At 40.5% G+C, this 23,127-nt stretch overlaps 1 protein-coding gene and 1 long non-coding RNA gene across 12 annotated transcripts in view; one reads left to right on the forward strand and one right to left on the reverse strand.

Moving 5' to 3' along the window:
- Positions 1-21,219, reverse strand: part of LOC127044385 (uncharacterized) — a 44,199-nt gene extending 22,980 nt beyond the window's left edge. For 2 of the 3 annotated variants that reach the window (XR_007772470.1, XR_007772468.1), the window contains exons 1-2: positions 20,455-21,219; positions 5,697-5,813 (exon numbers count right to left, since the gene is read on the reverse strand). This is a non-coding gene — a long non-coding RNA (uncharacterized LOC127044385). Of the gene's footprint in view, positions 1-5,696; positions 5,814-14,412; positions 14,477-20,454 lie in introns of all 3 variants that reach the window. The other variant, XR_007772469.1, reaches the window with a different exon arrangement.
- PARD3 (par-3 family cell polarity regulator) overlaps positions 1-23,127 on the forward strand; it is a 658,805-nt gene that overhangs the window by 488,859 nt on the left and 146,819 nt on the right. For 6 of the 9 annotated variants that reach the window (XM_050939008.1, XM_050939010.1, XM_050939009.1 and 3 more), the window contains one exon: positions 5,875-5,985. The exons of the other annotated variants lie outside the window; for them this stretch is intronic. In XM_050939008.1, coding sequence (XP_050794965.1) covers positions 5,875-5,985 — 111 coding nt within the window. The remainder of the gene's footprint in view (positions 1-5,874; positions 5,986-23,127) is intronic. 9 annotated transcript variants of the gene reach the window in all.

Genomic DNA, 23,127 nt, shown 5'->3' on the forward strand with positions numbered 1-23,127 from the left:
AAATATTAATTTTAAAATTTTGCCAAAGTCTGGAGAACTTATAAACTCTCAAGATCATTAATATTTCAGGTTTAATAGTCTATCATTTTTAAGGGAAGCAGCTGATACTATTAAGCATCTGTTTGCCATAAATCAGGAACCTTTTGTTTAAAGTGTCGCATTGGACATTAATTAAAAATACTTTTTATTTTATCTATAAAAAGAGGTACTGTTTGTGTTGTCATTTAGAAGAATTATTACAAATATAAATCTTACAATTTTACTGACACAACAGGGTCAAAACATTACATAGGTTATTGCTAATACCCTTTCTGAGTAGTGGGGTGTGTGTGTGTGTGTGAGGGAGAGAGAGAAATTTTGTCACTGGGAAAAGAGCATGCCTTACTTTACATCAGAAAGCATCAATAGAATAGCTTGAGACACTTACCATTTGTTAATTTTTAATGACGGTCCTTTGTCTAATAAAGAACATAATGCTACTGAACTTTTTCTGTCCCAATCAATTTTTGTGTTTTTTTTATTAATCAACTAATGCATATTTCTTCCATAGCTCTTTATTCTAATGAAATATGTGGACGATTTGGCAGATGGCAATGATCTCATCAGTAACGCATCAGAGTAAAATCCATTTAGCAGATTACATGAAGATTATTTTTGTTGTATCAGAGATATTGATATGTTCTTTCTAACTGACGTTATTCTTAATAGATAATATTTCTGAATTCTCGTTGCTCGCATATAACCATTTTTCATCAATCTGAAAGCAGATCTGTTTTTTTTATATATGAAATGAACTCTCCTGTGTATTTATCATTACATTCTAAGGAATTTTTCTCCCCTCTTTTCACTCTTTCCTTATATTATTGAGCAACTCTGAGGGCCTGATTCTAAGTCCGTTGAAGTCACTGAGAGTCTTTCTGTCGAGTTTAATGGGCTTTGGATCAGTCCCCAAATCGGCTGATGGAAAATTCACTCAAGCAAGCGGACGCCAGTTTAGTACAGCTGGGTGACCAACAAAAGGATTTTTGCTATATACTTTACTCTGCTTGGATGGCTACACACAGGTTATCCTAGTCTGAGATAACAATTCAGAAGTACAGGACTCTGTTCTCAGATCCTCTTTGCTTTGTTAATAATGCAACAAACTGCCACCATGGCTTTAAGGTTAGCACTTTCTTCTGCTATACTGTAACTTGAAAGGTGACCTGTCTGAAAAGGACACCCTGTTCTAGAACATCATAAAAGAAAAATAATTGATCCTTTTATATCTTTAACTGTCTTGATATTATATGATTGTTGTCATAGACTGAGTTGAGGTTTAACACTGTGAAGCTGACTTTGAGAGTTCACATGCATATAGAAATGTTCTTTGACCCTCGCTGCAAAAAGAAAATGAAGAAGCTAAAAATTAATAGAGCCCTGGAGTATGTTGGCAATTAGAGTGAACAAGATTTCAGCTGCTCTCTATCATCAGCTTCTCACACTGTTGGATAGATAGGATATTTTTAATTTACACCCCTTATTTCAATTTGTCAGAAAAAATCTTGAAATATTTGTATATGTTCCAATTAGAGTACCATTAAACCATTTTTTAAAACTACACTTTTAAGAAGCAGAACTTGGATTAAGGAAACACTAAATAAACTGATTAATGTGTGAGATATGTTCTTGCTTGCTTATGTTATTATTAAGAGGATATTGTTTAATAATATAATGCATGCTATAACCATCCTTAGAAGAATATTAAACTATGTTTGTAAATAGAAAAAAGTTACATTTAGAATTATTTTAGTATTACCTAGGGTGAAGAGGGAGTATTACATTTTTGTTTGGTCTATATTTCTCATTGTACATTAAGGGTGTACCTCCGAAAGGAGCAGTCGTAAAGGGGGCATGGTGGCTTCAAGTCACCTTTGTATCTTCCCAATGCTGGGCTGCTCCTGGCATAACATAGACAGCACTGGAGTCCTGTCAGAGTTACAACAGCCTGGCCCTGATTGCCTATGGAGCATAGTGCTGCCTGGAATCTCCACAGCAGTATGTGCTGCAACTCGACCCCTGACATGCTTCTCTCACCACCAGCCTCTTTCTCCCCTCCCTTCCCCCACTCCCAATCCCCTCAAGCACACCACATATACCAGGGCTTGCAGCTATCTTCCACGGTTCTGCCCCTGGGGGAATCCTCTAGCCAAATACTGGGGTTTAGTGCTCCTTTACACTGCTTGGGCCCTTTCATCCAGCATATAGGATCCAAAACCTGGATTAAAATTTTACCTGAGATATATAATTTTTCTTGTCTTCTTGAGGGGAGCAACTATTATTTGATACACAGGTAGAGTTCTTTAGAAGATTATAGAATCATAGAAATGCAAGGTTGAAAAGAGCCTTGAGAGGTCATATAGTACAGTCCACTGTGCTGAGGCAGGATCTAGATCATCCCTGATAGGTGTTGTCTAACTTAAAAGCTGCCAGTGATGGGGATTCCACAACCTTGCTTGGAAGCCAATTACATTTCTTAACTATACTTGTAGTTAGAAAGTTGCTGTTATTTATTTATTGCTAATATCTAATCTAAATCTCCCTTATTGCAGATTAAGCCCATTACTTCTTGCCCTTCCTCCAGTGAACATGGAGAACAGTTGATCACCATCTGCTTTAGAACAGGCCTTAACCTGTTTGAAGACTGTTATCAGATCCCCCCGCAGTCGTCTTTTCTCAAGACTAGACATACACAGGTGTTTTTAACCTTTCCTCAGAGGTCAGGTTTTCTAATCCTATTATCATTTTTGTTGCTTTTCTCAGGACTCTCTCCAGCTTGTCCACATCTTTCTTACAGTGCGGCATGCAAAACTGGGCCCAGTACTCCAGCTGAGGCCTCACCAGTGCCAAATAAAGTGGGACAGCTACCTCCCATGACTTACATACGACACTCCTGTTAATACACCTCAGAATGATATTAGCATTTTTCAATCTGCATCAGTTTGTTGGCTCATATTCAATTTGTGATCCATTATAACCCCGAGATCTTTTTCAGCAGAACTACTGTCTAGCCACTTATTCCCCATTTTGCAGTTTTGTATTTGATTTTCCCATGCAAAGTTTAGTACTTTGCACTTGTCTTTACTGAATTTCATCTAGTTGGTTTCAGACTGGTTCTCCAATTAGTCAAGGTCATTTTGAATTTGAATTCTGATCTCCAAAGTGCTAGCAACCTCTCCCAGCTTGGTGTCATCTGCACATTTTATAAGCATATTCTCCACTCCACTAGCCAAGTCATAAATGAAATTATTAATGGTGCTGGACCTAGAGAGATCCCACTAGATATGTCCTTCCAGTTTGACGGTGAACCATTGATAACTACTCATTGAGTACAGTTTTTAACCAGTCTGCGCCCCTCCCCCGCCAAGTAATTTCATCTAAACCACAGTAAGCCAGTACCATGTCAAAGAAGGAAATTAGATTGGTGTGGCATCACACATTTATGTGGGTTATAATTTATCACCCTATTTTCTTTCAGGTGCTTACTGAAACAAATTGTTAAAAAATCAATTTGTATCTTTTCAGATATCAAAGATAGGCTGTCTGATCTATAATCCCCCTAGCTCTTCTTTGTTACCCTTTTTAAAGATACGTTCTATGTTTTTTCCTTCTCCTATCCACGAGAGTTCTTAAAGAAGATAATCACTAATGCTTCAGCTAGTTCCTCAAGTACCCTCGGGTGAATTTCATCAGGCCACGCCAACTTGATTACATCTAACTTATCTAAACATTCTTTAATCTGTTCTTTCCCTGTTCTGGCTTGTGTTCCTTCCTCCTTGTTAATATTAATTGTGTTATGCATTTGGTCATAATTAACAATTTTAGTAAAAACTTAAGTAAAATAAGCATTAAATACTTCCATCTTCGTGATGCCATCCATTATTAACTCTTCCCCACCGAATGGTGAAACAATGCTTTGTTTCTTGTTCCTGTTGTATTCATAGAACCTCTTCGTTCTGGTTTTTATATCCCTTGCTAAATGTAACTCATTTTGTGCCTTAGCCTTTCTGATTTTGTCCCTGCGTGCCTTGTGCTATTCTTGTGTATTCATCCTTAGCAATCTGTCAATTTTTCCGTTTTTTGTAGATTTCTTTTTGATTTTCAGGTCATTAAAAAGCTCCTAGTGCCACCATATTTACCCTTTACTATTCTTTCTATCTTATCCAGGTACTGCTAATCACTGATTGAATTTTAATTATACATGTGATACATAAAGCAACTGTCCCAATGTATAACCAAAGATTTTAATTGCTATCAGAATATTATACCTCCTTTGAGAGTTTCATGTTCTCAAGCTCTGTGATGTCCTCTCCCTTTCCAAATAATTATTAATGATCAATTTAGCCTCATGCCTCATTGGCCTGGATTACTTTAGAAATGAGCATCCTGGGAAAAACAGAGAACATCCATGTACTCCAAAGTCTGCATAGTTCCCATTTTCTTCATTTTTTTATAGCTACCCCTAAGATCCATAAACTTGGCTGCCTTGTATAATTTTAGATGGTGTGACCTGAGATTAATCTTTCTTTAGGGTCACTGTATGGTATGTATTCGGCCCACACAATGGCTTTGTTTTAGGAAGGAGGGGAAAGGGGGGGGAAATGTTGTTATAAAAAATCCTGCTAGTTTCAAAGTTTTCCTCTGACCCATGAATACTAATTTTTTGTAAGTGTTTAAGAGAAGTTTATATTCTTCTGTTTGTAAACGTTTTGAATGGATGGCAATTTGATTGACCTGGCTCCACTTTGCACATTGTTAGTGCTTTCATTTGACTTTTGATGTAAACTTCTGAGTGAATAGTGCCATAAGTGGCTGTCTACTTTCATCAGTTTCAGCAGAGCATTTGATGGAAAAAATACTCTTAAGGTTTTTGAAGTGATAAACACAATGGGCTTAATAGATATGTAGATGTTATCCTTGTGCTTTAAATATGCCCAAAAGTTGTCGTTTTCTTACTCCCTAAAACTTGAGGAATATTGTATTTCTTTATTTAAGTGTATAAAATATGTAATTCCATCTATGATGGGTAAAAATTAACACACACACACACATACACACTCTCATTGCTCCTAACAATAAATAAACTTCCAACCTCAGACATTCCCCTCCCCAAATACTTGGGAGAAAACAGTGGGATGTGCAGCATGCCTGGAAGTTTAAAAGTTCTGAGGTCTGGCTAACCAAGTGGGGGAAAGGCGTTCCAGAGGTGAGGGGCCCTCATGAAGAAGTTGCCGGCAGAGTGCCCTCCCTGTATGTAGAGGAGGAGGGTCCAGCTCAAGCACCTCCACTGATCTTAATCACGGCAGCATGTCACAAGGAGGGAGACAATCCTACAGGTAATCAGGTCTCAAATCATTTGGGGTTTTAAAGGTGAAAACTGGCAATTTGAATTCTATCCACTATAGCCAATGCAACTGCTGCTATAGGGTGAAGTGAGCTGATATTGCTTATTGAGCAATTATTATACAGATGATTCTGGATTGTCTCCTGCAGTTCATAAAAGAAGGGCCTATACTAATGTAAACTCTGATTTACATTCTCTGGAAGTTACAGTGTTGAATAATTTTAAAAATAGTGGATTTAAAAATAGTGATCCGGAAATGTTGTCAGAAAAAAGCATACAATGCTATAATAAAAAACAAACAAAAAAACCTCACCTTTATAAATTCTCAAGAAAACAAAGACAGAAGTATTAAAAATGGAGGTTCAGAAATCTTGGCAGTCTCCTCTCCTGGTTTTCAAGCAGCTGCTTCTATAATAAGTACAACATTGTCCTAGGAAAAGAGAAATACATTTGTGTTCATTTGACAAGTTAGAATGTTTTGTTATTAACAGGTTTGGCAAACATCGCAAAGATGACAAGATTGAGAAAACTGGTAAAATTAAAGTTCAGGAAGCCCTTACTTCAGAAGAGGAGAGAATACGAATGAAGCAAGAACAGGAGAGGTAGACTTCAGTATTTGCTTAAACATTAGTAGAGAGAGTTTTTCTGTTTGGGGGGGGGGTTGTGGTGTTTCTAAACTCAAGAATTTACATGCAACTGAAGTTTGGTTTTCATTGATAAAATTAGCCAAATGCTGATGTGTTTATATAGTTAATATAACAGAAAGAAACAGAGAGAAACTGGATTTGTTTGGGCCATAAACAGTGACAGTTTCTTTTGACTGCATTCAGTATCTTTTATGTGACCAGTAGCAGCTGTATAATTATTTCTTAATTGGGGCACGTGAAAGACTGATTTTTCTGAAGAGTGGTTCGATAATCGATTTTACAGACTACAAATATTTATATAAAATTGAAATACATTTTGTAACTTTCCCTTAAAGTCTTCCATACCTAGTTTATAACTAGTTGTTTTTATGCTGTTCTGAAATAGAATTTAAAATTTGATCATTGCAAATAAATTTGTCACTGCAGTTCTGTTTATGTTGTCATGGAATAATATGTACATTAAACTGTTAATTGTAAAACCAAGTGGTGAGTACCTCTATTTTTGCCTTGTTCTCCTTCCCTTAACATTTGAAACCTGTGTATTGTTTGTGTCATATGCTCCTCATTATTTTAAACAAGCTAATATTTCCAATCTGAGTTTCACCCTGTGTCCTGCAGACTCCAGGGATTCTGGGCCCAGGCTCTGTTATCTCTTCTTACTTCATTTAGGGCTAAATCCAAGAGAAGATTAGGAAGTGACTTGTTCACAGTCTGAAAGCACCTACATGGGGAGATTTCTGAGAGTAGGTGGCTGTTTAATCTAGGAAACAAAGGCATAACAAGCTAAACTTAAATTAGACAAACTCAGACTAGAAATAAGGTGCACATTTGTAACACTGAGAGTTATTAACCATTGGAACAACTTACTTAGGGATGGAGTGGAAGACTGTATGTTTTTCTAAAAGATATACCCTAGCTCAACCAGAAGTTGTAGGCTTGATGCAGAAATCACTGGGTGAAATTTTGACTTGTGTAATGCAGGAGGTTAAACTAGTTGATCATGATGATCCCTTCTGTTCTTAATATATATGAATCTGTGAACTCTATATTTGATGTTTGGCTCCCAAAAAGATATGGATTAATCTGTTAACAGAGTTTAATTGTAAATCTCTGAGTTTCCCTCTGCTAGCATAGAGGCCGAACCATGGCTTTTCATCTTTACTTATGTCTTAATTTTCCTTTTATTGATAAAACAAAAATAGGAGCACTAAATGTCTTCCTGTTTTGTTGAGACATTCTTTTGAAGTAGTTGCTTTCTCAAATAAAACTGTAAAGGAAAGTTTTGAAGCTGGAGGAAATATGTAACAAGGTGTGTGTGTGTGTGTGTGTGTGTGTGTGTGTGTGTGTTTATATCATCATCAAAGCTGAATGTTAGAATCTGCATGATGCGCAAAATTATTTTTCATGGTAGGGAAATTTTCTGTTATGCGCACTCTCTCAATAATATTGGTGAGAGTGTAGAATATGCATGTTGTAAGACAGATTGTAATAGTCAGTCTGAGTACTACCGTATAATTATATAGCCTCCTATGTATGGAACAACTTCCCAATCCCCATTCACCAAACTACTCTCACCTCCTTGAAATCTCTCCTTAATACCTCACTCCTGCTGTGTCAAAAAAGAATTTATATATCCACTCAAATCGTTAATATGTGCATATGGCAGAACTTGGTAACAGCATGATCTTATTATTGTGACCCAGATCTTTCCTCTCTCCTCAGATCCCCACCCCAATTGTTGGTTTCATTCTTGTTGTGTCATGTGTACGATTATTATGTAATTTTTTTGTTGTGGGGACCTGTACTACTAATAAACCATAATAACATAGCAACAAAAATGTGCTGGGTGCTTCCTTAAGTTTCCAAAAGTACCAGATTATGACTCAGTCCATGGTGGTTTTGAATTGTCACAGTCAGATTGCAGTTCTTCCTTTCTATTTTCTAATGTAACTATATTAGATACATAATAAATTACTGCCCATGCAAATTAACCAAAAGTCTAGAAATAATTACTGGGGGAGACAGTAAAATGATGCTGGTTCATAATGGCTCCTTTATTCACTTTCATTATGTTTTAGTGGCACAGTTCACTTACTCTGTTTTGTTTGGTGTTTGCAGCTCTATACCTTTAATGATGCAATACTTTTGGGAACTAGGCTGAATTTAATGAATTTACTATGTGTAAGAGGCTTGGAACAAAAAATCCTTAGGGGTCAGAGAACAAGTGAATGGTCCATTAAAAAATCAATCATGCCCACAATTTTATAAAATTATTATACTCTGACTTTGCAATTTTAATAGTAATGTGCTTACAATAGTATTTTGCTTAAACTCCTTAAAGTATTTTGTTCATATTGATTAGAAGACAAATAAGCAAATTAATGTACTTCAATTTATCACTGATTGAAATGGGTAAAAAAATTTATGAATACAATACTAATACTAACAATAATTCCTTTTAAAAAGTGTGTGTCATTTTAGCAGCTCTGGTGCATGTGTTCCAGCAGCAGTAACAAAGCAGTTTAGCACATGATGTAAATTGTCCAGTTGAAAATACAGGGGCATAGACAGTTGTGTTAAGCAAATACCTCCATTAGAATTGTGTCAGGAACCTGGAATAAGCACCCACCATTCTTATAAAAATTGTCAGAGGATACTTAATTGATGGTAAATTGTCAGGATCTCAGGTTGACACTTCACCTGACAACACAGTACTGTGTATCTCCATTCTGGGGGCACTGGTTTACTCCAAGAAGGGAGGCTAGTGAATTATCTTTGAATATCTCCAAGCACTGACCTTCCAACCCAAACTGCTTAGGTTATGAGCTCTGACAATCTTACAGCCCCAGGTGGCATTGTTGTTGAAGTCTGAGCACAAAGGAGTTACCTTGGATTTACAGCGCTGGAACAGAGATCAGAACTGGATCATTCAGGGCCAGATGAAGGCAATCTTGGGCTCTGGGCACACCACATCATGGAGGATCCTTTGTGCCTGACATCCATGCTCAAATCCTACCCCTCCATGTGCAATACTTGGAGTGGTGGTGTCAGTGGGTCCTCCCAGAGAGGCAGGGTCAGTAGCATGGGCCCCCTTTTTCCTAAGGAGTATCAGGATCTTTCGTCTCCTTCCTCAAGAGGAAGGGTGGCCCCCAAGTGTATCTGCTTGGATTGGTGAGATGCATCTGCTCGATTCTTCTGCTCCTGCCCTGCATAGAATCCCCTGATGGGGGGTGTTGGTGCCGTCCCTTCAGAGTAGTTGATCTTGCATTTAACATCCCTTAGAGACATATGGGGTTGACACCTCAGGGGTTTCAGGTTGTCTGCAGACTTAAGCAGACACTGCTGTATTGGTTACACTCAGGTCACGTTTTCAAACTTTTCTGGGCAACTAAAAGCGCTAGCGTGACTGCCCTGGTTGCGCTCCCCTTTGTGGATGCTCATCTGACTGTTGTACCCAAACCTTTGGCTCCCACAGGCTTTGAAGGGTAAGATAAAGTCTCTATATCTGGCCTTTCAGGCCCACTCCTCGTGGACAGACTCTAAGTCTAGTGCCTCATGGGGAAGTTGGATCCTATACCCCAACTGCTCCGACAAGTTTCTTCAGAGCCTTCCTACTCCCTCCCCAGAGTTGCACTCACATGTGTACTGTGGATTACTGTGTCATGCTTTTGTGACCTTCATGACAATTACAGTAAGTAGCACATAGGCTTTCCAAAGGCACTTCTAAATTTTACATGCACGTTAGCTCATAGATGAAGTACTTGAGATACATAAATCTATGGAAAAATAACTTCACTCCTGAGTGTCTTTTGGGTCTGAGTGTCTTCCAAGGAGTTCAGACTTCTTCTGCACCCTCCTCTTCTGCTATCTGGTTCTGGTCTGTTCCCCTTGCTGGAGGGAGACTTCCTTTTAATGCTTATTCTAACACCTTTGCTTTTTCCTGTCCTTCCCCAGGGGTTTTCCGTTCTCCAGCAAGTCCAAAGTGTTTGGCTAGGTTGTGGACTGCTTGGTTTTAGACATGTCTTCAAGTAGTGTCCCTCTGGGTGCTCCACATCAGGATATGTGTGTGCGGGTCTGCATCTGCACCCTACACGTCCTCATGCCACAATCCAAGGGCATATGGCATAGCTCTCTACTTCCTTCTTAACTGTTTTCAGCTTGAGACGGTGCATTGCCGTGTCCATTAGCTAAGCCATGTGACTTGTTACACCTCTTGCTTTTTTTTTTCTTAATTTTACAAGTATTTCTTTTTTTTTTTATTTTTCCCTTATATAGTACTTTGTGCCTTTTGGAAATGGGGAGGATTCTCCTTCCTGTTTTTTCCTTTTCCTGTTCTGGGCCTCAAGCTGCAGCCTTGAGTATGGCTGAGTATAGGTTATGCCCAAGACCCCAGGCTTCAAACTCTGTCACACCTGCTACAAGTCTTTTCCCTGCAGCAACGGGCATTCAAGCTGCTTCAGTTGCTTTGGGAAAAAACACATTCCCCCCATATGCAAGATCTACTCAAATTTAGGAACTAATAGTACAAGAAATTCAGAGAGATCAGACTTAAACTCCTATTTTCTGAGACGTTTAGGGTCTGAGTCACCCTTGTACATTGGAGCAGCCACCTGCCTCCAGTTCTTTGGTAGCAAACACTCCAGGGGCCCTAGGGTACCACCAAAGAAGACCTACTCCTGAGAACGGGACAAGAGAAGGGAAAATTCACTCCTGCAGACAGAAGCTCTAGAACCCAGCAAAGGCTGCTCTCACATACTGACCCAACCTCAGTACAATCCCCAGTACTGTGATACATATTGACTCCTGAAGGTCCATACCAGAGTCTCCAGTACAATCTAGGCTGCTCTCATGAAGATCTTCAACTCATGGAAGAGCTTTAATCACCATTGTTGACAGATACTAGGAGGATTCCCCACTGGTACCGACTCATTTCTTGGAGTCTACTTACCCTCCATCCATGCCATTGTCAATTGTGGCTTGTCCTCCAGTACCATTACAGTCTCCACTGCGCCACTTGCACACCTCTGATAGAGCCCACATAGGACTTGGAGATATCTATATGTGGCTTCTCTGCCTTCAAGCCTCACTCTCTTGAGGTTCACTCTCAGGAGGAAACTCCTAGCAGGAAACACGTCAGAGACCCTGGCAGGGACATCCATGGGGCCTCACCCGTACTCTTATGCTCCACCTCAGTGGGCATACTGGAACCTTTGGGCCTCCTATGGTGACCATTTCTACAGGGTCCCACCTCATAAGAGGACATGTCAGGAGCAACAACCAGCACCCTTTAGTCTTGCTCAACAGGAATATCCCAAGCAGATCATGAACCAGCTGAGGAGGAAGAAACAACACATTCACACAAGTCCTCTTTCTCACCAGATGAGGCAATCTTGCCTCTTCCATCAATCTTACCCTGATGATTTCAAGGCCTTCCAAGACCTTATGAAATGTGTAGTAGATACATTAGAGATTCCAGTGTTTCCTGTTGAACATCTATCATACATCTCAGGGAAAGATTGCACTACCTAGCCCCAGCCTCCATGGTGTGGCAAATCCCAGCCACTGTACCACTGACATGCAAACGGGTTGACAAGAAGTACTATGTCCGGCCCATAGGCTTGGAGTATTTTTTTTTCCTATAAGTAACACGCTGGTAGTTGAGGCAGTTAACGAATCAGACAGACAACATTGATTCCGTTCAGCCCCACCAAATAAAGCTAAAACGTCTGGTTCATAAGAGCTACTGCTTAGCCTCTCTACAGTTCAGAAAAGCCAATTACAAATCCTGATAGCAAGGTATGACTTCACATATTATTCCAAATTTGTATCTTTTATTGTACTCGTGCCTCAGGATCACAGGGAACAATTTCAGGCCCTCATTACGTAAGGTTAGACAGTTGCCAAAGCATCTCTCCAAGCCTCACTTGTTGCAGTCAACACAGCCAAATGCCCCATGGCTATGGCAGTAGTTCTTAGATTGCTTGCTCATGTCGATTTCCATTGTCGGTATGCACGCGCCCACATGCGCGGCTGTCGGAGACTTTTGGCTTAGCAGTACCCATGGGCCGCTGTGGCGCCCTCTGAAGTGCCATGCTTGTGGCGCAATATATCAGGTGCCAGCAGCTGTATGCCCTCTTGGTTCCAAGACTGAGCCCACCTCCTGGGATTCAGCTTGCGAATCACCTACAATGGAATTGACATGAGAAGCACTCGAAGAAGAAAAAACAGTTACTCACCTTTTTGTAACTGTTGTTCTTTGAGGTGTATTGCTCATGTCCATTCCATTACCAGCCCTCCAGCCCCTCTGTCAGAGTTGTGGGCAAGAAGGAACCGAGAGAGCACAGGGCTGGCTGTGCCTGATATACTGTGCCATGAGCGCGGCACTCCAGAGGGTGCCACAGCCAGCCCTACAGGTACCGCTGAGGCAAAAGTCTCTGATGGCTACGCACATGGGTGTGTGCACAGCCACAGTGGAAAGGACATGAGCAACATATCTCAAAGAACAACAATTACAAAAATGTGAGTAACCATTTTTTATGTGCTGTATGCACCAAGCTTCCTGACAGCAGTACTCTGACCTTTCCTGGGAGGTACACAATGCTGTTAAGGACCTTCTCTTTGAGGGGAATGAATTGTTTAGCAACACCACAGATGGGTCCCTTTGCTCTCTCAAGAACTCATGAGTGATGCTATGGTCTCTGACGAATTACACACCTGTGACAAAGAAATACAGCAGGTCACAGACGGCTCCATAACCTTGTTCAGTCTACCCCAGCCCATGAGGCCAACTGAACCCCCCAGGAAGAACCCAGATCTAAAAAAGGGTATTCTCTCAATCAGTGACATCCTCAAAATGTCCACTTTGACCTACTGATCAAGAGTCACAAACCATCTCCCACTCTAGATCCTGCACTTCACGACCATTATGGGGATTGGCTTTCCCATTTTCTATTTTCTTTGGAACTTATCACCTTTGACATGTGGATCTTGGAATAATTTCTCCGGTTATTCCATCCAGTTCAGCTCTCTACTCCCCCACCCCAACCCACTCCTTGTCCCTTTTCAGGGACCCTTCTCATGAGGACTTTCTCAGGTAGGAAGTACAATCCCTGCTAACACTGGGGAACAGGTGGCAGGGTTGATGATCTACCCCATTCCACTGGACTTTAGGAAAGTGTTCTATTCTCAGCACTTCCTGGTCCCAAAGAGAGATGGGAGGAGGAGACCAATTCTGGACCTCAGAACTTTGAACATGTCCATCCACGCTCAACAGCTCAGAATGGTAACCCTAGCAATGATGATTTCCTCTCTGTATCCGGAAGATTAGTTTGTTTACCTCGACCTTCAAAATGCCTATTTCCATAGTGCCATGCATACCTCACACTGACCATTTCTACGTTTTGTGGTAGGCAGGCACCGCTATCAATATCTCATCCTACCCTTTGGCCTTTCCATCATCTCAAGAGTCTTTACCAGTCACTGCATCCCACCTTCTTCAGATGTGAATAATTCTTTCCCTACCTGGGTGATTAGCTCCTAAAGGTCACCTGCTTCTAGAGATATAGTCAGCAACCACAAAACCCAATCTCTGTTCCACTTGGTAGACCTTTACCTCAACACACAAGAAATCTGTGCTTTCACTCATTCAATGCATAAACTTCGCTGAGGCCACTTCATCTCCACCACCGCTAGACCCTACTTGCTGAAAGACAGATTTGCCACAATGTCCAACCTTGTTTCAAAGATAAAACAAAGACAGCAAACCACAGCACAGGCTTGCCTACAACTTCTGGGCCATGTGGTATTCTGCACATTTAGCAAGACTAATCTCTCAGTGTCTTCAAGCCTGGCTGAGAACTGTCCATTCACTCAACAAGTACATTCTCTGCAAATGGGTGCCCATACCTTGCAGGGGCCTCGTCTTCTAATTTGGTGGAAAGACCCACTAAATATGGGAGTTCCATTCCTGCAGTGCCTCTCCCCTGTGAGTCATCACCATAGACACTTATCTGCTAGGTTGGGGCGCACACTCCCAAAACCTCATAGCTCAGAAAAGATAGACACCTTTGGAGGCTATCCTCAATATCAACATATTAGAGCAGTTCATCATACTTGCTAGCACTTCCTTCTCCACATCAGGGGCCACCCGACCAGAATAATGCTGAACAACAGATGAGCAGTGTATTATATCAACTGTCAAGGCGGAGAAAGATCCCACTCATTATGTGCAGAAGCCATAAAACTCGTAAATATACAATGCATACAGATTTCAATATCTACCAGGACTACAGAACAGAGTGGCGGATTCTCTCAGCAGACATTTCAGCATCAACCATGAATAGGAGCTGTGAACAAAGAGGTTTTCCAAAAGAGGTGTCTTACCTGGAGCAATCCACAAATAGATTTCTTCACAACTCCATCCAATAAGAAGTGTAAACGACTCTGCCTGAGGGGAGAAAATAGCTGCAACTCAATGGGGAATGCCCTAGTTATTCCTTAGCCTTATGTACTGCTTTATGCTTGTCCCCCCACTCCCCTACTGCTTATGTTCCTGAACAATTTGAAACAAGAAAGATTACTAGCCATCATCATAGCACAGTGTTGACTCAGACAAAGCTAGTTCACATGTCTCTGCTTCCGCCTCTCCATCTTTCCCTGTCAGTGAATCTTCTCACCAAAGAGTCAAGATCCATCACTCACCCGACTCTTGTGGCACTTCACCTCAAGTCCTGGCTACTAGATAGCTCTCTTGTATAGAACAAGACTGCTACCTAGGTGTATTAACAGTTCTGCTTCATAGCAGACTTTCGACAAGGCAAACTTAATTGCAGAATCTATGCCGATCTAAGCCTCCTCTTGAGTCTTGCCTTACATATGTTCTCGATTACCTGTTCAAATTAAAAACCTCAGGATTATCGTTGAATTCCATTAAAGTTCACCTAGCCACTGTCAGAGCCTTTCACACACAGCCCCTATTGAGGGGTTTTCAGTTTTCACGCATCCAACCACAACAGAGTTTATGAAAGGCCTGTTCAACCTCTTTCCGCCTTGGGGCCTCAGCTTAGTCCTCGGAGCACTGAGGAAACCTCCATGATCATGGAACCTATGACGAACTGTTCCCTCCTTCATTTGTCCCTTGACATGACATTCTTCATAGCCATCACTTTGGCTAGGAGGATAGGAGAGCTTGGAGCCTTGATGGCTGCACCCAGTATATAGAGCTTTTCACTGTGGCAAGATGATACTTCATTTTCACTATCTCTTCTTTCCCATGGTTTCCTCAAAATTTCACATCAAGCAAGAGATTCACGTGCCGGTGTTCTAGTCCAGGCCTCACTCTTCCATAGAAGAAATGGGCTTTCATACACTGGACATAAGAAGAGCTCCCAGCTTTTTACGTAGATGTGACCGGGCCTGTCAGGATTAAACCCAGACTTTTCATCTCAGTTGCAGAATGTATGAAAAAACAGTTGATTTCCACCCAAATCACTATCCAAGATGGCTGCATCTTAAACTGTTACAAAACCTCAGGGGTTGGGCCTCCTCCGAGAGTCATTGCTCATTCCATCAGGGATCAATCTACCTCATTAGCCCAAAAAACATACCTATTCCATACATCTGCAGACCAGCCACCTGGTCCTCAATACCCACATTTTTCCAGCACTACGCTCTCGTGACTGATCTCAGAGCTGACACAGCTTTCAGTGAAGCTGTTCCATGATCTATACTGAATCCTCCTCCTCAGCAACCTTCTCCATGATGGGGATACTGTTCAGGAGTCTCCTTAGGTGAAGCACCCACAGGGACGCTACTTGACGGAAGAGAGATCATTTATCTTGTATAGTAACTGGAGTTCTTTGAGAGGCGTGTACCTATGTGTGTCCCACTACCCACCCTTTTTCTGCTCTGCCTTGGAGTCTCTCTCTTTGGACTGTTGTGGTTGAGAAGAAACTGGAGTGGCAGCAGGTTCACCCTTCCCTATGTACCCTCCTGTTGGGGCATGATGGTGACTGGGGCACAGGTGTGAACCCACAGACACAGCTGAAAAAAAACCCCTCCAATTAAGAGCACGTGGTCATGCATGTTTATCCTGATGTGGAGCAGCCACAGGGGGACATGTCTTGAAAAACTCATTCCTGTACAAGGTAGGTAACATCATCTTCTTGATGTCTGTATTGTTTGGTTAAATACACCCAGAGCTTGCCACCTTGCAGAGTAGCAGCTCCCTCCACCCTTAGAACTAAATTAACTCTTTTTATCCATATAGCAGACGTGAGAGAAATATAGACTGAGGTATCTATAATAGTTATATGATACGGAGTTATTTTCAATGTTCATCACAGCTAGATACTTGTTTTTAATAAAAGCTGAAATTCTGATGTAATCTTATGTTTCAGAATATGAATGGCCCTGTAAGCATGGGCCTGTAGTGCCTGTGTCTTAATCCAGCCTTGGGTCCATTATCTATCTCGTCTTGAAAGATAATTGATCTAATGGAACATTTTATCATTCTGGCTATTGCACTTCGATACTAAGTTCAGTTGCTAAATATCTCTAGGTTACTATATTTTTAACCATTAGAAAATTTTAATATTTTATTCCTTCCCCATTCATAAACCCCAAACTGTCTAGACAATCTTTACACACAATTCACTTGCCAAATTCAATTTTAAAACAGAAGTTGTAAAGTTATATAATCGCATAACCAGTTATAACTGTATAACTCTTTGAACACTACTGTTTGGAAAGAAGATGCATTCTGAGCATTTGTCTGGGACGGGGGCAGGCATTGGGAAGAGAAAGAACGTTCTGAACCTGGAAGAGAAGTATATGAAGTGTTTGTGGTGGAAGTGATGAGAAACTCACTCGGAGAGGGAGAAAGGGCTGTAAAAGAGGTTTGGATACTTGTTATGAGATGTTAGGAGAGAGTCTTTGGCAGATGAGAGAGTAGTGAGAATAAGTGCTTGACAGGTTGGGGCCCAGGCTGGCTGGGTCTTGTCGTCTTCTGTGTTCTAAAGATGTTGTTCAATTATACTGCAATTATTTTTGTACTTGTGTGGATTAAGAGTGATATGTGCTTGCTCTCGCTCTATATATAAGTATAATATAATTTTATCTTTTTTTATTTTTGGAAGCATTGACATTTTCGTCCTTTCATTTGTAAAGGGGATTAAATTTACATAATTCTTCTGTTTGTATACTTTTCTGTGCAAATGTCACCACCAATGGCATCAGTACTGCTCTGGGAATAGTGTCTGTCAACTGCAGCTGTAGAGCCAGAAGGGGGAGCTCCCAACGTTGTTTTTTTGTGTTTCTTGACTAAATAGAGAATAGTGCATGTTTTTAATATCGCAGCCAAAGAACATGGAGGGTAGATATTTGAGTAGGGAGAGTATCCTCTGCCAGCTCGTAAGATTTTCGGTATTGCTGCTGTAAGTGATGTGGTAACAAATAATGTGCTGTGCAGGAGGTTGAACTAGACCCTTTACATCTTTGAATCTATGAAATCCCAGTCTGTCTTTGTAAGTTTATGGGGGACTTGCCCAACTTTCCCAAAATGAAGACATTATTAGTACTCAATATACTTACATAAAAACAAGGATTCTGAGAATAACTAAGCAAAAGGGAATGTTCTTTTCAGAAATTCTATGTACTGTAGTGCCCCAGAGCTACCTGACGACAACTGAAAATTGATGTTATAAATGGCTACTTATGATGTTATGTTGAACTTCATCCCAGAGTAAATTTTAATGCTATATTATAAACATGCGAAAAACTAAATTTAGATTAGACATGCTGACAGAGCTCTTAACTACAGCAGATTGAACAATCTCCTGCAACAACCATTGTCACTGCTTTATCTACTTGGATAGAAAACGACAAGTAATGGAAGAATAACGAGTGAACTTCTGTCTTATAGAGATACAGGAAGAGTGTTATGCCATATATTTTAAGAGAGTCATTCTGGAGCAGATTTTTAATTTCTTTTGTTAGATTACTCAGTATTCCTATGGAAATATTTTATATGAATTCAGATTTTTTTAAAATATTGAACATAAGACTGTATTTTTAGTGTCTCTTTTTGTTTCCCAGATTTTGAATGCAACACTTCATATGCATATGAGTAATTAAAATAGCCCATTGATATTTTGTCCCAGAGGATTTGGTCATTCCATAAAGGCAGTTTCCTGTATTGTATATTTCCTGAGGGTATGAGAGCCTATACCTCCTAGATGTAATAAACTTCTCTTCATCTTTCTCTAATGCCATTAAAGCTGCAAGCCTTTTGTTGTAAAAGTATACTAATGAATAGAAATGTTACAACAAGAACAGAAGTCTTGTGTTTTCCCTTCATCATGCATCATCCATTTTAATTAGACAAAAGGGTGGTGAGCACTGTGACAAGAGTCTGGAATTAAAATCATTAATTGATGTCAAGCTGAAGAGAGACTGCTAACATGAATTTAGTGACAGCAGGAAAGAAATTAACCTTATTACTTTATTTAGTATATTAGATTATTTAATATTTTTCCTATGTAAGGTCAATGTACTTTATTTATGATTATGGAAAAGGACAAATGATAAAATCTCTGTGAATGTTCATTATTGTTTAGCAATGAAAGTTGCACAACAAACCCTTTGAAAACTAAAAACAAAAACAAACAAACAAAAAATCAAAAGGCATGCACCAAAACTTCATTGTTTCTCTTTATAACAGCTTCTTACATATTCTAAATGATGGTCATATACCATATGGTCTGTTTTTAGTTGGCCACATGTGTTAACAAGAGCTATCTGGTGGAAAAAGTGCATCTAACAAAATATTACTTCCCTATAGAACAGAGGAAAAATATCAGCATAGCAAAAACTAAACACATTCTTCCCCCTCCGCCAATGGTGATGGTGATTGGAATACACTGACTCTCTTTGCATCATTGGAAATTTGGACTAATAAGAGTTGACATTTAATGTTAAGCATCTACCTTACTTTTGAGAAGAAAGGATGGCAACAGCATCCTACAGATAATTTGTGACCTGAAAGGTCATAATAAAAGAATAAAGGGAGCGTTATCTTCCAGTAAAGGCCATCTGGAACTATTAAAGTATCAGATGGAGTAAGGGTTGAACAGCAGGACACTCTCCTGGTATCCTTCCAAATTTCCCAGAGAGACCATAATATTTTTATTGGGAAACACCAACGTCCACCCCCACCAGCCAAATATTTTCATAAAACTGTTTCATCCTACATAAAGAAAAAAAATAATTCTATATACTGTAATATAGAGAGAATTTCTGCTTGGTTTTGTTACATAACCTACTAAGTGTTCACATATATCTTTAAAATAGAACCATACCACATTCAGTTGTAAAGTCTGCTTTTGATTTGGTTTATCCCAATGCTGCCTAATGCTTCTCAGCAGTGATCATCCCCTCTACATCCATATGTACAATAGATATTCATTGTTCCATTGTTTTCCATAGAAGTGTGAGCCATGGCAAACCTTTTCTGACATCCTGGACAACATTTTGCATAAAATTCATTAGTGAGTATAAGAAAAAAATCAAAATATGAATTTCTCCTTGGTGATCTTTGGGAAGGAGTATAGATGTAAGTGATGTTTGTTCTTTTCCCCCTAGGTTTAGTGAAGAGCATTTTAGTATTGTTGATTGTATTTTTACATAATGCCCATGGGCATAATGTTATAAAATGGGTGCAGTGTATAAAGTAACTCAGTGGGGTCATAGTTTTTGCAAAAGAGAACACAGAAGTGAAGCATAATACTGAGCTTTGGCTAATTCTTTGGGCTCATTTCTTTTCCCACTGAACTCTATGAAACTATTGCCATTGACTTCAGTTGATACTTAAATTTGGCCATTGGTGGACTGACAATTGCTAAAACAGTCAGTTTTTTAACAGAACACCTTTTATTTTCTATAAGTACCTTTCATAGTGCACAGAGTACTAGATCGTATATTAAAGGTCTACTGTATCTGTAGTCTAGGCAGTACAATGACTTTGTGCACTCACCCATCTCTGTTGGAAACTTGGGTTCAAATCAAGAATGCATTCTAAAGAGAAATAGAAATCTGCAAGGAATTTTAGGGGAAAGTGTTTCTCCTCGAATCTGATGAATTATTGCAGGGAGAATGGATTTGCTTTTATTTTTTAATCCAACATGTCCACACACTTACATTTTAATACAAAATAGCTATTTAAAAAAACAAGAAGAGTCATTCCATTATGTCTATTAACTTGTTAAACTAAACTGTTTATTGCTCTTGAACTGAACAGCACTGAAAACCCATGAAATCCTCTAGGCTGCACTACAGGAATCTAACACTTTGTGGCTAGCAGCACTTAAACAGTATGTTTACTCTAATTCTTAAGGACAGTAGCAATTATCTGAATAATCAAAAGGATACCTGATAGCATATTCACAACATGCAGCAGCGTTGGCTCCATCCACAGTGCAGCTGGAATCTTTGTTTTGTAATAAGTTAAGGGCGCAGTCATGTGACATGGTTCAGGTTGACAATGCCGCAGCTTTTCTGCCCTCAGAACTGTGTTTTCATGTTCACAGCTAAAAGTGCCCAACCAGGGAAGCAACTTAGGGAAGCATTCTGGGAAATGTTGCTATTCCCTGGAGCCCCAGCAACAGTTGCACACACCAAAGCTGTGGATATTTTTGGTTTTTTCCCTTAGGATTTATGGGATTTCTTACGTAAAACCTGTAATCCCCCTCCTCACAGGTCATGCTGGCTTTTTCCATCATGGAGACTTTTTTGTCACTGCAGATTGCTTCATCTTCCATCTTCAGGATTATGCTACTTGTCACCCAGTGCTGTGGAAGCACACCAGCATAGAAGAGATAACAGCACCCAGGATGCTCTGAATAGGTGTCTGAAGAGGAGGCAAAGGTGCATGCAGAATTTGTTGTCCACTTACATTACCAAACTGAAGATTGAGGAGGACACTGTGGGCTAGGCTGAGCTCAGCCTGTTGGCAGGCTGATGGTCTAAGTGCCTGAACCATCAGTTAGCAGATAAGACAGCTGCAAATGACCAAGCACATTTCTGACATTCTGTGTGTCTGGCTGGTGAATGGCCTAACAACAGAAATGTGTGAGTATGCGAGCTGCTGTCCCTCTGCATGACAGAGTTGTCATGGCCCTCTGGAGACTGACCACAAACACCAAATGTTGTTCCCTGGCAGAGCTCTGTGTCTTGGAGAAGATCACAGTTGAAGAAATGGTCCAACAAAGCAAGTGTACTGATTGATAAAAGTGGAGCGCCTGATGTAAGCGGGGGAGGGGTTGAACAACACTGCTGGAGCTTCCCAAGTCATGCTTGGATTACTGATGGGTCTCGTTTTCCACTTCTTTGCTCTTTCAGTCAGGCCAAAGCATTGAAAGTTTTGCTACTCTGTGCTGGATCACAGGAGCCACTTCCAGGGAGGTAGATATCATTTGGTGTGGCAAATTTCAAGATGCCAGAACATAAAAGAATTCCTAAGAGACAGACTGCAACATTAGTATCCCTTCCCCTCAACAGGGTTACCAGCTAGGATTCTCTGCCAACTGCACTTCTTGGCTTTTGACTCCATGCCCAGATTATAAGGATGAGGACATGTTGGCTCAGTTGTGTCGAGTGGTGCTTCGTGTATTTTGGGAGACCGGAGGGCTAACGCTGAAGAGAAATTGCACATATACAGTCATGACTACTTGGTGTTTGCTTCAGAACGTCTGTGAACACAAAGAAGAGCATGTCATGGGATGCTAAAGCTGGTTTCTAAACTCTGTGCTGGCTATTCCTGGCTGTGCTGTGCAGGTGAGCAGGAAAAGGAATGCTCTGTACCATTAATCCTTTCACTTTGATGCTTGAAGCAAATGGAGGGTGAAAAGGAATGAGCGCTCCGTGCTCCCACTTCTACAGGGTTTTCCTACTTGACCTTTTTCTCTTTTTTGCTTGTGTTTAATATACTAATGTATGTCTGTCCATCAGTGCTGTCCATAATGAACTGATTTTGATTAAAATGTTCCCTCTGTAGGTTCTGCAAAGATGAATGTTGGCTTAAAAAAGTGAATAAAATCCTAAAAAATTGTGCAAGTTCTGCAGACTGTGCAAAATTGTCAAAGTGATGTATGGGAGTGTAAGTGAGATTCTAGTTTTCAGCCATTGATCTCAACTGGTAATAATTCTCACCTGTGTCCTCAAGGTACCATTGGAAGCAGGTCTGAGATCTTTGGATGGATGGGTGGGACCCATCGTAAGTAGAAGTGGTTATGAGGCTCAGATAAAGATCAAAGAAAGATACAGAAGAGGGTAATTTCGTACACTGACTAGATTGCTGAAACTAGAAAAAAGGCTTCCATCACCCTGAAAGCAGTAGAGGGTGGTATGGACTGCATGAGCTGTACTTGCTGGTATGCCAAGCCCATAAGGCATTTTCCATCTGCAAAGGGGGATCCCTGGCAAGAAATGGCTACAGACCAACCCACCTAATGACCTCTTTACTGGAGGGACACTCTGGCAAAAAAATGGCCTGAATGCTGGCATCCCATTTGAATGGCACACATATGTTGACAGACTTTCTGTCACAGCCATTGTTTTTTCCTGTTTTGAATCTATTACGCAGAAGCAGGGGGGAAGCTGGTCCAGTGAACTGGCAGTATCGAGCAGCTTGCCATTTAGCTTCTGCCCTTAGTAATGCTACTTCTATCCTTAATAAACACTGCTTCAGTCATCACTGACTTGGAATTGAGATTGTTCAATGCAGATTTTTGTAATTCAGTGAGCCTTTGTGGAAGAGGCTAGGATACTGATTATCACTTGGGCAATGGCTGAATCTTGGCAACAGCAGGAGCAACAAATTAAATTGGCGAGGCACGTTGCAGACCTCAAGCAGCAGCCGATCCCATTGCTGCTTTTATGGGAGGACAGTTGTGCCTTCACAACAACAGATCTAGTGCTTATGCCCTGGGTGCTGTGGTTCATTACAGTCTGCCTCCCAGCCTGCTGTTTGCTTACCACAAACTCTACTCCCACACTGCCCATTAATAAAGACACAGGGTAGAGTTTCCAGAATGCCTAAATCAC

This window comes from Gopherus flavomarginatus, chromosome 2, assembly GCF_025201925.1.
Source record: "Gopherus flavomarginatus isolate rGopFla2 chromosome 2, rGopFla2.mat.asm, whole genome shotgun sequence".
In the NCBI taxonomy this organism is placed as follows: domain Eukaryota; kingdom Metazoa; phylum Chordata; order Testudines; family Testudinidae; genus Gopherus; species Gopherus flavomarginatus.